At 36.7% G+C, this 17,927-nt stretch overlaps 2 protein-coding genes and 1 pseudogene across 2 annotated transcripts; 2 read left to right on the top strand and 1 right to left on the bottom strand.

Moving 5' to 3' along the window:
• Positions 1–2,791: 2,791 nt before the first annotated feature.
• LOC122298455 (probable carboxylesterase 15) lies at positions 2,792–4,179 on the bottom strand. The gene has a single exon (XM_043108194.1). It carries the CDS (start codon positions 4,029–4,031, stop codon positions 3,009–3,011), a length of 1,023 nt encoding a protein of 340 aa, XP_042964128.1. The 5' UTR covers positions 4,032–4,179; the 3' UTR covers positions 2,792–3,008.
• A 1,515-nt stretch (positions 4,180–5,694) lies between these two features.
• LOC122299207 (ATP-dependent zinc metalloprotease FTSH 4, mitochondrial-like) lies at positions 5,695–13,327 on the top strand. Its single transcript, XM_043109280.1, has 7 exons — positions 5,695–5,954; positions 7,209–7,296; positions 7,859–8,122; positions 9,208–9,441; positions 9,528–9,652; positions 10,583–11,059; positions 12,094–13,327. Exons 1-7 carry the CDS (start codon positions 5,928–5,930, stop codon positions 13,027–13,029), a joined length of 2,151 nt encoding a protein of 716 aa, XP_042965214.1. The 5' UTR covers positions 5,695–5,927; the 3' UTR covers positions 13,030–13,327.
• A 2,062-nt stretch (positions 13,328–15,389) lies between these two features.
• Positions 15,390–17,618, top strand: LOC122299887 (annotated as a pseudogene).
• Positions 17,619–17,927: the final 309 nt, after the last annotated feature.

The raw sequence follows: 17,927 nt of genomic DNA on the forward strand, positions 1-17,927 counted from the left end.
TGTCCGCTCTCTTTTGCTGACGGTTTACATACTTTTTTTTTTTTTTTTTTAAGAAAAAATAAGGTTGAATACTTGAGCACACCCTTTGCCATTCAGGTGAGTATTTAGAGGTTGAAAAGATATTTTGTATGAAAGTTTAAAATAAAATAAAATATTATTAAAATATTTTTTTATTAATAATATTATTTTAAGATTTAAAAAAATTAAATTATTTAAAATATTTTATATAAAAATTTAAAAATATTATAATAATATGATTTGATGGGATGGGATGAGTTAAAATCCTCTTTTAGATTTCATATGATCAATTTTTATTTTTATTTTTTGATATATATATATTAAAATTAATTCTTCTCAAAAAATAAATGATAAAAAAGTTTTAGAGTAATATTATATATAGTCAGAAAATGCGTAAGTACCGCATAATTATCTTAAAAAATAGTGTGATCTATTATTAAAAAATTAATTTTTTTATATAAATCTTATATTTATTTATTTTCTTTAAAAAAAATTATACAATATTTATATACGCCAATACAAATATTATTTTTATTTTAATTTTTTTTTATAGTATATGCCACACTTTAAACTTTTACTCATTATAATTGGAAGATGACTGAAAAAAAGGAGTAATAATTAGAGAGAATAAAATATTCCTAATTGAAGTCCTTTTTAATTGGATTTGACTTGTAGATTATTGAAGAGGGGTGTGCGTTATTTTGGAGAAATTTTCAAGCCACCGCATATGTATCCATCCCATCCCATCCCATCCCATCCAGTCCACATCCAAAGTCACAGCACCAAACCTAAATTTCAAGCCTCCCCTTCCAAGAATTATATATTGCCATCCAAATATATGTCCACGTCTCTGTTACGTGCCGTACCAAGATGTTTCAATAATTAATTAATTAATTAATAATCTAAACTTCTTTAGGTGTATGATAGACTTTATTTTTAACATGTGACCTTTTCAAGTTTACAAGGAAAAAATAAAAATTTAATTTACAGTTATTTTTATATAATTTTTTACGTATTCCACTAATATAATTAACTGTATTATTTTTTTAAAATATAAAATAATTATTTTGATCAATCACATTAGTCAAATATATAAAAAATATATAAAAATAACTGTATACAGTAAAATTCATCCCTATTACCGACTGAAGTTGTTTGGTCATTGGAATGCTCCATATGTCCGTTACATTCACCTTTTGAAATTTTAGCTGATCAGGTTTATTTTTCTGTTTTAGCTAAATTTTTTGAGAAGTTAGCTTCTTTGAGAGAGAGAGAGAAAGAGAGAGAGAGAATTTCCCAATATATATATATATATATATATATGGATTGAGTTACAGAGTCTTCGACAAAATTGCATTTTCAGATTGGGGATGTCTGACTGATGTGGGAAATTCTGAACATTTTATCAAATTATATGTAATAATTCAGTTTGGTTAATCAACCTTCAGTATAGGGATGAGAAAATTTTTCAAAGTTTTAGAGAATTGGGCTCGCCACTGGTTTTGGTGCTAAGCCAAGCAGTCTGTGACAGTGTTTTCAAAGCTACTTCTGCATTCCTTTTTCTTTCTTTCTGGTTCACAGGTAGAATGAAGTAACTGTTCGAGCGTGTTGGGAGCTGTTCTGATACAGAGACGATTTTAAATAAAGGAGGGACGAAATTTAACGTGGTTCGGCAATTGCCTACGTCCACAGCTGCTGTAATTTCACTATAAAATGATTTTTACAGAAATCATTTTATAAAGAGCAAAAATTGCATGGGGAGCTAACAGAGATGAAGTATGAAACAAAAGTGAGGTCAAAGGCTGATCCAAGTTGCAGTGGGGGCTAGAGTTTTAAGAGTTTGGTTTCAAGTTGGTTCCTTCCTATGTAATGTTCTGTTTGCTTATTTATTTGTTCTTGTCGTGCTGGTTTGGAAATCGAATAAGTTGCTAGCAATCTTTGTTTGCTTGTAGGAATTAATATTTGGTCCTTTACAAGGTGAATTGATCAATAAAGAAATAAGCAATCAGTCTATTTATGAAAATCTAAGGATTTCTCCGTCGCACCACGGGCTTAATTGAGGCGGCAGGAAACATATAGGCATACAGTTCATCCAGGAGGTTGGAAGTGGTAGGCAGTCCTGTAATGCCTGCTCTGCTGGAAATGGTCGAAGGTTTATAAAAGGGTGGTGAGAGGCTTTAACTTCAGCTCCATGATCAGCCAGCAAAGGTACAGACCAATTTACCAAAGAACACATCTCCATCAGTTCTAGAGTTCAGTGATGGCACAGGATGAATGCAGTTTTCTCAGGAGAAAATTTGAATAATTTTACCATTGACTAGATTGAATACTCTGTCTCCAACTTGCATTTAGACAATAAAATATTCCATTATTATTAGTGTTCCAATCATAAGAAATAGTTGTGTGTTATTATATATACATGTTCTTGGTTTTTGTTAAGACTTGCTGAAACCATAAGAGATAAACCAGCAGCAACGCAAGGGAATAAGCCATTCCATGGCGTTTCAGACTGCATCTGAATGCAAGGGTGGGGCTATTAAAAACTGAGGGTCATATGACAACATGATATAGAAAGATCATTCAGCAAAATACTTGGATGTTTTGATGCCCTAAAATGGTCATAATGCAGACAAGTATAACCAGTGTATTCCGCAAAATGCTGATTTAACACATTCAAGTTACTCATTCTAACTAATACCCAAATGGGGAGAACCACTAAATTTGATTTCCAAATCCATACCATTCATGAACATCAGAAAGTAAAACCTGCAACTTTTTGCACACCAAACTTTTAAGGATTTCTTGAACTTATTATAACATGGGTGCTTTTAGTCCCACTTCTTAGTACACTACATTTCTCAATTTAAAAAGGAGTTAACACAAGTGGAGGAAACAACTTCTAAAGAAGTGAAAACACCAGCCCAAAACACAAAATCCCCGCAGAACTGGAGGTTTCAAGTGCATGCCCCCATGAAAGCAGTCTGTCTGAATTAAATGGAATTCTCGGCCACAAACTGTTTAATGATCTGCATCAACACGTTTGCTGCTTCAGTGTTAGGATCAATGGTGAAGAAACCGTGTTGTTTTCCTTCAAACTCGATGTATGTAATCTTCTTTCCCCATAATTTTAGTCTTCTTGCATAATCTTCAGCTCTATCTTTCAGTAAATCACTCCCACCAACTACCACCAGGATGGGGTCAAAATCCACTGTTTCAAGATTGCAGCTTGATGGCCCAAAGGGGTTTACAAGTGGGTGATCTGTAGTATCTCCAATTGGTAGAGATAATCTCCAAAACCTGTCGATGAGCTCCCAATTCAGAAAGGCTTCCTTTGGTCCTTCTGCCTCGGACTTTGTCCTGATTGTTCCTCCAAAAAATGGTGCTAGAAGTACATAACCCCTCACCTGAACCGGCGCCAACTCCGGCGACCCCGCTCCCAGCCGAACCGCCAAATTATGAGCGATGTTTCCACCGGCCGAGTCACCGGAAATGAACACGCGACCGAAATCCGCCACGTCTGTCAGCCATGTGTCCGGCTCCTCTGACACGGCTTGTGCTTGAAGCCACTTCACAGCCATGAAACCGTCTTCAATGGCGTCGGGGAGCTTGCTCTCCGGAGCGAGGCGATAGTCCGGAGAGACGACCACGGCCCGGAGCTCCGAAGCCAGGCGCAAACAATAGTTCTGACAATTGGGCCAGGCCCGGGACCCAATGCAAAAACCGCCACCATGGATGTAGTAAAATATAGGAAACTTGGAACCGGAGGTGGAAGAGGGTGAGCTAGCCACCACCGCTGGCTTGTAGAGCCGGAGCTGAAGGTTGTTAATGGCGTCGAAAACAACGTCTTTCCATAAAACGGAGCCGTCGTCACGGACGGGAACATCGAAACTCGGTCTGGAAGAGCGGACAATGGAACCGTCGCTATATACATGAAGGACGCCTCGGCATTCATCAACTACGTAGCGAGGAGTGGTGGTGGCAGAAGCTGAGGAAGAGGCAATGATGTCGGACATGGTTTCTTACCTTTAATTCTCAGGACCTCTGTGGAAGGATTCCAAAGGGTTTGTTGGCATTTGGTTTAAAGTGAACAACAATGGAAGAGTTAATAGAATGCTGAAGTTGGCATTTTGGATTGGTGTGTGTCATCTTGTTTTTGTTCTCATGTGTTTTGGTTAAATGGGACAAATGTTTGGGTAGGTAAAGAGTTGTATCATGTATCTGAAAATTCCATCAACTTTATATAGTAATTATTATTGAGAAATGATCATTCCGACGCGTAAGTGTCGTATAAACATCATTTATCTTCCGACACTCACTAAAGTTTAAATAAGATTATGAACTTTAATTCCAAGCCTTAGTTATTGAGTGGACTTGGTTTTAATCCCAAAGAGGTGAATCATAAAAAATAAAAAAAGGTTAATTTTACAATTAGTACTTAAATTTTCATCCAAGAGTTTAGATTTTGTGTCTGCAATTATCCCATACTTTTTTTTATTTTTATTTTTATTTTTATTCCATACACATTATTTTTATTATTTTTGCTGGATAAAAACATCAAGTAAGTCTATTTGTAGGAAATTTCTTGTCGAAAACCTGTGCACTCTAAGATTAGTAGGATGTTATTCCTAGACATCCGGTTCTAATAAAAAAAATATCAAACAAGTTTTTTCCTTTTTGTTAAATAAATATCAAGTTCGATTTAGCAATATTGAGGCCTTTGAGGACGTAAATTTTGAACCGTTGTCTTTAAAATTTTGTTCAAATTGGATTCATAATAAATGAATTAAAATTGAGTCAAACTTAATTTCTTGATTGAGAAAATAGTGTCAAAATTTAAATACAAGACCTTTTTATTATCATCAATTTTCATGAAAAACAAAACACATGGAAAAACAAGTTGTACATAAATAAATGTTTTACTCAAACATGTTTTTATTTGACCCATCATGTTCACAAACGATGAAAATGGCAAATTATGTTTCAATGAATGGTATTTGGTATCGTAATTCTTAAAAAAGGAAAAAAAGAGAAAGAAAAGAAAAATCTAAAAGAACTCTCAAGTAAATAATTTTTTTACTTGAGAAATACTATTCTTACCGAAGTTTTCTTTCGAAAACTTTTACCGAATTGTGTTTTTATTTTACTTTTTTATTGTTACTTAATGATTAAAAAATGTATAAATAAAATTTTAAAAAAGAAAAAGAAAAAAAATATACTACATATAGTCGTAGAGTGTGTAAATATTGCTCAATCATTTTGAAAAATAATAGAGTCCACGATTAAAAAATTAATTTTTTATATGAATCTTGTATTAATTTATTTTTTTTTAAAAAGACTACACGACATTTATATAATTACAATTGTAAATATTATTTCTAAAATATGACTTTATCTTTACACTAACCATTTGGTAAGCATTTTTTGGTTAGTGACTAAGAACAAGTTTGAAAATCTAAAATTTTCATCTCACTATTATATATTTTTTTAAATTTTTATATAAAATATAATAAATAATTTAATTTTTTTAAATTTTAATATAATAATATTATTAAAATTAATATTTTATACTCTCATATTAAATTAAAAATTCTCATCTCTACTTCCAAACCAAACATTAGGGTAACATTTCCCTTTTTATTTGGACGGAGGTAAGTGTAGCATCTCTCTTTTTATTTGGATGGATGTCATTTTATTTCACGGTTTCACCACCTGCCCAGTGCCCAACAACGAAGTCAAATCCTACAACGTTGTCAGATGCCAAGAATTCTTCTTTAAGGTGCAGGGAGCGGCGAGCGTTTGCGTGCAACTTAGAACCCGGCAGGACAACGCAGAAACAACTCGGAGGGGGTAGAGAGGAGGTCCCATTGAGGGAAACGTTAAGTTGCACCTTGTTGGTCTCTAAATAAGAGATGGCTTTGAGGCGCCTCATCACTCAGGTTTCTTGAATTTTTGCCCTGGCTCAAAATTTGTTTTTGTTTTTGTTTTTTTGTTTAATTTTAATTATGATTCTGGTACTATTCTTTTGATACGATTATCAATGATACTATTCTTTTCTGGGCGAATTTGGAAACCCAATTTCGATATTTCTTTGGGTTCTCAGAACTATTCCTAATAATTTCTGATTTCTTCTTGTAGATGTTTTTTTTTTTCCCCTTCTGTGATTGCACCATGGGAACGTGATATTGTTTCGGTGAATGGGTCTGTTTGAAATGAAGTCCTGATGTGTTTTATTTGTCTAGGAATCGAATGAGAGTCCTGGTGTGTTTGATTCAGGAGCTCTATGATCTGTTTAGGAAACACAAACCTCTGATTGTTTAAATTCACAAATTGTTTTATTTTTTTTCTTTATTTAACATGAATCGAACAGAGGGTCATCTGAAACCTCGGGTTGACTGAAGGCAAAGATGATTCCTTTCTTTTCGGGGGGAGGGTGGAAGCTTGCATCTTTCAATTTGAGCGTGTTTAATCACTTATTGTGTTCAGGATATTATTTATTTTGCTTCACAACTGAGGGTCGTACACTGTATTAGATGTATGAAAAGTTTAGCTTTTTCGCGTCAATTTTTTTGAAGCCTTCAGTCATGCTGTTAGTTTGCTGATTAGGTGAATTTCTGAGTCTTTCTACAATTAATTTCTGAGTTCACTTTTTGCTTGCTCATTTTTTACAAGGATATATTGGCGCTTTTGCCTCTTCTAGTATTACTATAACATGGTCCCCCCTCCCCAAAAGTGTTTATAACTTTTAAGGGCAAACCGTGCAGTGAACTGCAGTGGTGGATATGTCATATGTCTGCTTCTTAGAGTTTTGGATGCATATAAAAACAGAAGATTTGTTTTTTTGCTCTTGGTTGCTGGAATTAGAACTAGTATGCCAACAATACTCGCAATTGTTCTGTCAGTTATATGCTTGTAGATCCCGCTGTTTCTTATTACGTAATTGCTTGCATAGTTTTCTATGATGTCTATTTCTATACGTTTGGTGGACTTGGGCATGGGTTTCTTGATGCCAGTTCCAAAATCTAGACATTAGGACACATCTATATTGGTGTGTCTTTGTTAGTATGTACCCAAATATTTTCATTTATATATTTTAGACACAAGTTCTTGTAAGATATTTTAAGTTCTCAACAGATGTTAATATATATTTCTTTTTGTATAGTATGTGATCTATTAAACAACTCTTTATGCAGGTTTCAAGGCATCGTTCTGAGTTGGGGGAATTTAAGAATCTGTATGTTAGAAGTTATATTCCTGTCAATCACTTTGGAGGCCATGGAGGTTTGTATACTTGATGCTATCATAAGCCCTATATCTAGTGTGTTTACTCATATCCGACTACATAGAAAAAGATTTCTTATGAAGACTAGCTTTTGTCTTTTTTGTTCTGTTTTGGTTATGAAGAATGGCTTTGCTATGGTCAAATATTTTTCTGTAAGGTTCCAATCAGAAGAATATTTTATTTGTTGTAACCTAAACTATGACCCATGTATCCCATATTGCTGCTTTCTAAAACAGAAATACAACTGCCTAAAAGTATGCCATTAAATGCATTGCCTATTGAAATGAATTATTTCTTAGTCCAAAAATCACCATCTTCCAATTAAAGGCAATACCATAAGAAGGGATAGAACTTTGAAAGTGCAGTGAGTGTTACTTATGAAAGCTATTAAAATTGGGTCAATTGCATTTTTAAAGAGGATAATACTTTGGAACATCTCAAAATTGAAATAGGGAACCAACAATATTGGAATGATTATTCTTCCAGAGGATTCAAGCCTATTTTCTGATGTTCTGTTTTGGATATGCAATGCAATCTTCTGATCCATTCCCTTATGTGCAGGGAATAGGTTTCTAAGAGCCCAAGAGAGGTATCAGTCTAGCTATGTTGGCAGTCTGACTCGCAGAGTACGTGATGTCGATGAAGCTAGTGAAGTTTCTCATCTCAAAGAACTTTACCATCGAAATGATCCTGAAGCTGTGATAAGATTATTTGAAAGTCAACCATCCTTACATTCTCACCCTTCAGCACTTTCTGAATATGTTAAAGCATTAGTTAAGGCTGATCGGTTGGATGATAGTGAGTTACTCAAGACATTGCAGAGAGGTAGGTATAGGATGAGTCGCTTGTTTTCTTGTAATTGCTTCTGTGCTCATTTTGTACGGTACCTTATGATTGCTTGGCCTTTCTACAAGAGGACATATCTTCATGCATAATTTGTGGATATTTTGAATATCTGTTAGTTTTTGAAAAATAAGATGATGTTGTCACTTGCTCTTGTTAATATAAGAAAATGCAATAGAAATTATGTATAGCTGATTCTTTCCTTTTTTATGTGAACGGGTTCTGTTTCAATGTTTAAGTAGTGTAGCATTCCTACCACGCTAGGGAAAAAATGAATGTCTCACATAGATTGTGTAAGTTATTAGATGAAACTGAATTCTGTAAGTGATTGTAGGGAAGTTTCAAATTGACTAGTCTTTTTGGGACGATAGCGCTGATGTGGGTAGTGTTTATTCTGAGTTGCCACACATCGTATCAAAGTTATGTTGTAGGTTAACCATGTGATACTGGAGCACTGGATGACATGGCTCCTGATGAGGGTGTCAGGACTTTAAGAGGGACGATTTGTAACATCCCTAATCCCACATTAAAAAAAGGATTCACTCACATATAATGGTCAGTTATAAAGATTGTCATGGGTGCAAAGTTCCACATTGGTAGTTGCTAGATGAAACTAAGCTTTACAAGTACTTCTAGTGAAGCTTAGAATTGACTAGCGCTTTTTTTTTTCTTTTTTTATAGCATTGATGTTGCTAGCGCTTCCCCCGGATTGTTACAAGTAGAATGTTTTTGTTTTGAAACAAAACAATATTACTGATCAACTTGGAGACATGATACTAATTTTTTGACTTAATTTAATGCTACAAAATTATAGGAGTCATTGCAGATACCTGCAGACTGCATTTTAGATACTCATATTTCCATCTTGAAAGCACTTGGGGTTCATGGTACTTGGACCCATATATGTGGTGCTTAAATATGCGTGGCTCTCCAATCTAAAACTTAGTTTCTGAGTTGATAACCCTATATATCTCAAAGATAGGGGTCTGTTTGCTTAACATTCTTACCAGCCTTTTTCTGTCTTATGATTTTGAAATGATGTGGAAAATGTGTCTTTTAACCTGCAGGAATTGCAAACAAAGTGGAGGAAGAGAGTATTGGCAGCCTTTCAGCCTTTAGGAATGTGGGAAAAGTGACAAAAGACGGTATTCTTGGAACTGCAAGTGCTCCTATTCATATGTTAGCCTCCGAAGGAGGGCATTTCAAGGAACAGTTGTGGCGTACAATCCGCACTATTGCACTTGCCTTTCTCTTGATATCTGGTGCAGGAGCACTGATTGAGGATAGGGGAATTGGTAAAGGTATTACTATGTCTTGATACTTCAGGCGCCCCTTTATGTTAAAAATCTGTTGAAGAGTTTTTTCTTTACTTGTTTTCACTTTTCAGGGCTTAATCTACATGAAGAAGTGCAACCTACCATGGAATCTAGCACACAATTCAATGATGTGAAAGGTGTTGATGAGGCGAAGGCAGAGCTTGAAGAAATTGTTCACTATCTCCGAGACCCTAAGGTTAAATGCATATTTTTCAGCATTTTCATTAATTGACTCTCTCTCTCTGCACTTTTTTTGGGTAACACTAATGCTTCACGTGTGCATTCATGGTGGAGACAAACTTCACGCAAGGATGGTATGAAATGTATATTCGAAACTAAATTGCTCATTGTATACCTGTCAGAGTTTTCCAATTTACTAAGAGACAAAATAATCTATTGTCTTAGTCTTTATACCTTGTAGCTTAATTGGTTTTTTCATGGCATGATTTTTTTGGTATGAGTGTACCAGCTTTGCTAGACCCCCTTTACATTGGCATCTAGTTGTGCATGACATCTCAATACTTGATACTTAGACTTGATACTTCAGCCTTGATCCTAGTGCCTAGTTTTATGATGTTTGGATTGGTTACAAAAAACCAAACAATCTCATCTCATCTCATCTCATCATTACAACCTTTTCAAATTCCCATACAAAATATAATAAACAATTCAACTTTTTCAAATCCTAATACAAAATTAATATTAAAAAATTATATTATAACAATATTTTATTCATTACTATTCAAAACATCTCATTTCATCTTAACTACGTAACCAAACGGGGCCTAACGCAAGTTGAATATTCTCCATAGTCAAGCATTACGATGCCAGAAAGTATGTTTATTCCTTTTCAGTTGAATATTCCTTTTCAACTGAAATTAGGATGCCAAGTTGAATATTCCTTTTCAGTTCATTTTCAGAAAAGGTGATTTGTTTACTTTAGTATCTTTTGTCTTGAATGACATTTGCAACAGAGTTTTTTAGCCCAAACTTTCAGTTTTTTTCCCAAAATGACTACTGTATTACAATTTAGCTGACATGGGTATTTTGTGGCCCTTCTTTCTATCTGCAATGTATTTACTTGTTTTCCTTTTTTCATGTGTTAAATCGCTTTCTCTTGTGATAGCGCTTCACTCGTTTGGGTGGCAAACTCCCAAAAGGGGTTTTGCTTGTTGGCCCACCTGGCACTGGCAAAACAATGTTAGCTAGAGCTATTGCCGGAGAAGCCGGGGTGCCTTTCTTCTCATGCAGCGGCAGTGAGTTTGAAGAGATGTTTGTTGGTGTTGGAGCCCGGAGGGTAAGGGATCTTTTTTCAGCTGCAAAGAAGCAGTCACCTTGTATAATATTCATTGATGAGATAGATGCCATAGGAGGGAGTCGCAACCCAAAGGACCAGCAGTACATGAAAATGACTTTGAATCAGTTGCTTGTTGAACTGGATGGCTTCAAACAAAATGAAGGAATTATTGTGATTGCTGCTACTAATTTTCCAGAGTCATTAGATAAGGCATTGGTCAGACCTGGACGGTTTGATCGTCACATTATTGTCCCTAATCCAGATGTTGAAGGGCGAAGGCAGATTATGGATTCCCACATGTCAAAGGTACTCTCTTTAACTTTCAAAGGTATTCAGGATATCTTTTCTGGAAGACAAAGCTTGGGGGTTGGCATTGACTAACTGTCCTGTTTTGGCAAAGTCTTTTTTCATGTCCATGTGCCTGCAAACCCATAGGAATGAGAAGGATATTGAATGAAGTTCTACTGCTTACAAGTTGGTATGTAAGTAAACACACTGCTATGGGACCCATTATAGTTACAAAAAAAGGTCAAAACACTAACAAATAATGCTAGATACAGTCCTAAAGTGTGCAAGCCCCTCCTCATAGTCCCTTTGAAATACAGTGGGGCCCACTATTAAATATTGAGCTTTTTCATGTGGGTCCCAGGTGTGCCTCAATTTTTTTCAAAGGGGCTGCGCAGGGCTTACACACCCGAGGACTGTACAAATAATTTTTCGAACACTAATACCTTTCCACGCTGGCAGGCTTTTACAAAACGATTTTGTCATGTCAACAGACCAGTTTGCAAAACGATTTTTTTCTATTGAATTTCTTACCCATCCTGTTTGATAATTATATAACCCCTTGTCACTTATTGTTTCCTCATCCTTCAGATCCACCCATACTGAAAGTCCAAGGGATAAAGGTTTTTGTTCTTCATTTCCTTTCATCCCACTCCAAATATTTGTGATGAGATGCCTGTATTGGGTTTAGATGAACCCCAAATGCTATGGGCATGATCTACCCTGAAGCAAGTTACCAGACAGACTAGTCTGAAGACGGCTACGTCTAAATTAAATCTTCATCAGTTCAGAGGCTGTATCACAATAATTATTTGTCATGTGTCTGAAGATGCCTAACAAAATCTGGCAGTCACATTAGACCAATGTTTGAAAACATATATGAACTGGCAGGTCTATTGTTACGATTCATCCACCACCAGAGGATAGAATTATGAATCTCCGTAGAGGAGCCACCATTCAATTGTTTGATAATAGCATTATATTGTCAGATTCTTTACAAAAAATATCCTAAACTAGTGGTAATTTGAAGTCTAGGAAAATGTTCTTTTTTGCAGGTTCTAAAGGCAGATGATGTTGATCTGATGATTATTGCAAGAGGGACTCCCGGGTTCTCAGGTGCTGATCTGGCAAACTTGGTCAACATTGCTGCTTTGAAGGCTGCTATGGATGGTGCTAAAGCAGTGAGTATGGCTGACCTAGAGTATGCAAAGGACAGGATTATGATGGGAAGTGAACGCAAGTCTGCTGTAATATCTGATGAATCACGAAGGCTGACGGCTTTCCATGAGGGTGGCCATGCCCTTGTTGCTATCCATACTGATGGGGCTCTTCCAGTTCACAAGGCAACAATAGTTCCCCGCGGGACATCGCTTGGCATGGTTGCCCAATTACCTGACAAGGATGAGACTAGTATCTCTTTCAAGCAGATGCTTGCTCGGCTTGATGTTTGCATGGGAGGGCGGGTTGCAGAAGAGCTCATCTTTGGAGAAAATGAAGTTACTTCTGGTGCTTCTTCAGACCTTCAGCAAGCTACTTCACTTGCAAGAGCAATGGTTACGAAGTATGGTATGAGCAAAGAAGTTGGACTTGTCTCTCACAACTATGATGACAATGGGAAGAGCATGAGCACGGAGACTAGGCTCCTTATTGAGAAAGAAGTGAGGTCCTTCTTGGAAAAGGCTTACAACAATGCCAAAACCATTCTTACTAGCCATAGCAAGGAGCTTAATGCACTTGCTAATGCTTTGCTCGAGCATGAGACCCTCACGGGAAGTCAGATTAAGGCCTTGCTTGCCCAGATGAACTCTCAACAGCAGCAGCAGCACCACCACCATCAAATGGTTACAACACAGAGTACCTCACAGTCCAATCCAGTGCCGCCTTCAACACCCAATCCAGCTGCATCTGCTGCTGCTGCCGCCGCTGCAGCAGCAGCGGCTGCTGCAACTGCGGCAGCCAAAGCTAAGGGCATTGCTTCTGTCGGATCATAGCATACCTAAAGTTGGTATGACTCCTTGCCAAGTGCTAAATATCAGAGTCAATGTGCATATAATTATTGCCAGCCTTCCGTGTTATAGTGTAGTTTGTTGCATCGTGAGGTTTTGTTAATTTTTCACTGTGACTCAAATTGACTGAATACTGTAGAGAAGGGCAGCTAGTCAAGCAATTATGATTGAGAAGATCTATGGAAGAGGTTTGTTTTTTTAGTAACACTTTCTTCTTTGTTTCACTTTTTGTTTCTGTTGTCATTTGCTTATACAGTTGATAATGACATTTATTTTGAACGTACCTTGTACCTTCCCTTCTGCATAATTAAGTCCATTTTGTGGTCGAGATTCTGTTATGACCCTGGATGTTAGATGTTTAATCAAATTAGTATCTAATAGTGGTAGGACTTTTGGATTAATAGTTGGATTTTTAACAACGGGTTCAAGTTACCAAAGGGGCAGCCTATAGGTTGGATTAAAATGCTTTGATGCTATGTATGAGTATGGTATCAAGTTATTGAATACTGATAGATGAGGGAAGCTGCTAAAAGGGAAAGGGCTTCCACCAGATTTGTATTGATAGAGTGGGCCATTATGGACGTCGGATTCGATGCCGGCTGGGATTTTCGTAGAGGATCTTTTGTTAGCAAAATATGAATGAACATAGAAAATTAGCAAAATATGAATGAACATAGAAAATTAGGATGAAGATGTTTTTATTTTGCCTTTTTTCCTAAGAGGATAGTTCAAAGGAATTTTTCCTAACAAAAAAACAAAAAATTTCTTATACTAATTTCTAATTTGGATGGTGCCCTTGTCAAGTGTCTATGCACCCTTAAAATTAGTCAGAATGCTGTTATCGAATGAAAAGATGTAAGAGATAATATAAGTATAAATTGTATTATGAAGTTTCAAAGGTTTTTCTACTCAAATCTCACTTTCCCTCCATCTCAAAACTATGATTGTTCATTGTTCAATATAATATTCTAAATTGAGCAAGAGGGTGGTAAATATGGATCTTGCTTCCTGCTGGAAAAATAACATGACATTTCCTTCAGACACTGAACCGAAAGTTCCAACCGATGATTTGTATCGATCACTGCAAAAATCCAATGGCTAATCCCTCTTCTCTATTTTCTATTTCTTGAAATTTTCTTTGCTTTTTAGGGGACAAGTCCAGTCCAGTCAGCCCAAGTGCATGACAGTAACCACCTACCTAACGCACGCACCTCCTTTCCCTTCTCTCTCGAAATTTACTTGACTTTTTCTTGCTACAAATTCACTGCAATGAGCAACGGACAGCTCGATTGCTTGCTCTCTTTCGTGTCCAAACATTCTCCAGTTTCCACACGAAACGCAACGGAAGGGAGCTGCTACGTACAGTCCCCCACGAGGGACTCTTTTCAGTCCCACCAGAATAATGTTACCTATAGATATAGAGTCCGCAAGTTCTAAGCATCCTGCAATTACTTTAAAAATAAATAAATAAATATTAGATTATATAAAAAAAAATTAAATTTTTAATAATAAATCCACTCTTTTTCAAATCAAATACATAGAACTTGCGGACTCTATATCTATAGGTAACATTATTCTGGTGGGACTCCAAAGAGTCCCTCGTGGGGGACTGTACGTAGCAGCTCCCATCCTTTATTTTTCCAACAGGCAGGCAAGCTGGATCCGATACATATATACCATAATATCTGGAAAGAAGTTCTTATCCAGTTATCCTCAACCAGTCCTTAAGAAACAATGACACTGAAGAAACGACTCAAAGTTGCTGTTTGCCAAACCTTTATAAAAGAATCTTTTTGCTGTACGTTCAACGTGTTGCCAACGGTCATATGAATGACCCAACATCTGGTTTCCCTAAAGTCATCGTTTAGATTCTTTTTAAAATTGGATGGGCATGGGATAAACGCGGCAGAAGTCCTACACAATAATGTGCCATCCTTTTTCCATCCGACACCCCCCAACATGTGCCGGCAATAACAGAGAGAGTGAATTTTCCCAAGGCCAAGATTTTCTATGTTTAATGTTGCTTTTGTTTTGTTGTGGGAATTGATTAATATTTGAGGGTTTGAGGCTTCAAGTTTCATCAAAATATCTGTACTTGATATAAAAAGGATCTTGATAGGATCCCATTCTGAGCAATTTGTGGCGCATCTTGAATGTTGCATGCTGTAAAGTGTATTGCCCGCTCATATGCCCCAATGCCCCAAACCGAAAGACGGCAGATAAGCTCCTCTCATGCTATAACCATTCTTTAAAAAAGTCTTCCTTTTCACAACCCAGAAGGGAAGAGGAGAAAAAAGGGTTAGTCTTCGTTCTCGCATCTCTCTGTCCCTTTAATTTCAGCTTTAATGGCAGAGTGAAAGAGGTACATTTCACAGGAAGACCTTCGGAAGCATAACAAACCAGGAGATGTATGGATTTCAATCCAGGGAAAGATCTACGATGTTTCAGATTGGCTTAAAGACCACCCCGGAGGCGAGCTTCCATTGCTCAATTTCGCTGGCCGAGATGTAACGGACGCATTTGTTGCCTACCATCCGGGCACTGCATGAAGTATCTTGACAAATTCTTTAGTGGGTATTGTCTCCAAGACTACTCTGCCTCGGAGGTATCCAAAGATTACAGGAAACTTGTCTCGGAGTTCTCCAAGATGGGCCTGTTTGAAAAAAAGGGACATGGGGTGTTCTTTGCCCTTTCCTTGATGACAATGTTGTTTGTGGCTAGTGTTTACGGTGTTTCGTGCTCTGATAGCACGTGGGTGCATCTGGGTTGTGGGGGTTTGATGGGGTTTTTCTGGATACAGAGTAGCTGCCTCGGGCATGACTCTGGCACTACCAGATAATGACCACCCGTAAATTCAATCGCTTTGCTCAGATCCTTACTGGGAATTGCCTTGCAGGGATTAGCATTGCGTGGTGGAAGAGGAACCACAATGCCCATGACATTGCTTGCAAAAGCCTTGATTTCGATCCGGATCTGCAACACATGCCTTTCTTCGCGGTATCTTCGAAATTCTTCAAGTCGATTACTTCTTACTTCTATGAGAGGAAGATGAACTTCGATTCAGCCACTAGGTTCCTGGTTAGTTACCAGCACTGGACATTTTATCCTGTGATGTGTTTTGCTAGGCTTAACTTGTTTGCGCAATCGTTCTTGTTGTTGTTTTCTAAGAGAAGTGTGCTCAATAGGGGTCAGGAGATCTTGGGACTTCTTGTGTTTTGGGTTTGGTACCCTTTTCTCGTTTCCTTCTTACCCAATTGGGGTGAGCGAATGATGTTTGTTGTTGCAAGTTTCTCGATCACAGGAATTCAACATGTTCAATTCTGTTTGAACCATTTCTCGTCTTGTGTTTATGTTGGCCTGCCGACTGGAAGTGATTGGTGTGAGAAGCAGCCTATGGGAACTTTGGACGTCTTGGATGGATTGGTTTCATGGAGGGCTGCAGTTTCAGATTGAGCACCATTTGTTTCCCCGTTTACCTCAATGCAATCTCAGGAAAGTATCGCCATTTGTTAAGGAACTATGCAAGAAGCATGGTTTGCCTTACAACAGTGTGTCAGTCTGGGAGGCCAATGTAATGACAATCGGGACTCTCCGGACCGCAGCATTGCAGGCTCGTGATCTTGCCAATCCAGTTCCAAAGAATTTAGTGTGGGAAGCTGTCAACACTCATGGATGAGATGGATATCTTTTGAAGCATTCTAAGAATTTGGCATTGCAGTTATTCATGCCTAATTGAAAATTGGTGTTAAGGAGGTGTGGTAACTTCATTTCGATTAATATCCGAGGGTGCTCATCTTGGTTTTGATGGTAGAATAATAGTCATATCTATCATTGCTTAAGAGGCTACAATTATCAATTATCCGAGCCCCATGTTTGTGGGATAGCTCATGTCATGTCCTTTCTGGAATTGTTTGACAGACAAATCATACTGATTATCTGCCTGCTGATATAATTCCTTTTCCGTTTGTTGTTCACAACACCACAGCTAGGGGTTAGAGGAATGTAAAGTATTTGTGTTCCCATCAAGTGGTCTGCATTTGATCTCTCTTAGGAGGCTTCAAATCTCTCTCTCTCTCTCTCTCTCTCTCTCTCTCTCTCGTTATATGGTTTTGTTTGAAATAATTTGTCTTTGGGACCAATGTTGCAAACATTTGATGGTGTTGGTTTACATAATTTAATGCCAAAGATAGTTTGAACTTCCAAGATTGGTCCTTGTTTTTATTTCAGATTTGCCCATTTTGGTATTGTATATCTCATTTCCAGCTTCATTATAAGATCAGTTTCAATTCCATGAACAGGCATAAATTTGATTCATTATATGAGGGAACAAAGGGCACTATGAAAGAAGAGTAACTTAAATTTGCTTTCCCTGCAGAAGCGCCATTCAGGGGGCCACTGTAGGGATTGAGACAGCAGAAAGGAGCCAAAAAAGATGATTGCTGGGGATGATCATGACAGCAGGATTACTGCTCTGCAGATTCTTGATACAGCTGTTATCCATCACTTTTGTAGGTGCAATTTACAAGTAAGGGTTGAATTTATATAAATAATAATATTAGATATAGTTTTAGGTACCGAGCATTCTTATTAGATTATCTAAATATAAATATAAAATTTTTAAAAGAAAAATAAATGTAATGAAAAGACTATTCATAACTAAAATATCTATTTTTCTTGTAAATTTGCATAAATGCCATTATTTTACATTTAACTATTCAATTAAAAACTTATTTTCACATTAGATTATCTATCTATTAGTCAAAATAATAATAAAATATTATAAATTTAATAATATTTTTTTAAAAAAATTAAAAGCTTATATGAAAATATATTATTATTTTTTATTAAATAATATGGAAAAATAATACAGGAGAAAAAATGAG

This window comes from Carya illinoinensis, chromosome 16 (genome assembly GCF_018687715.1).
Source record: "Carya illinoinensis cultivar Pawnee chromosome 16, C.illinoinensisPawnee_v1, whole genome shotgun sequence".
Taxonomy (NCBI): domain Eukaryota; kingdom Viridiplantae; phylum Streptophyta; class Magnoliopsida; order Fagales; family Juglandaceae; genus Carya; species Carya illinoinensis.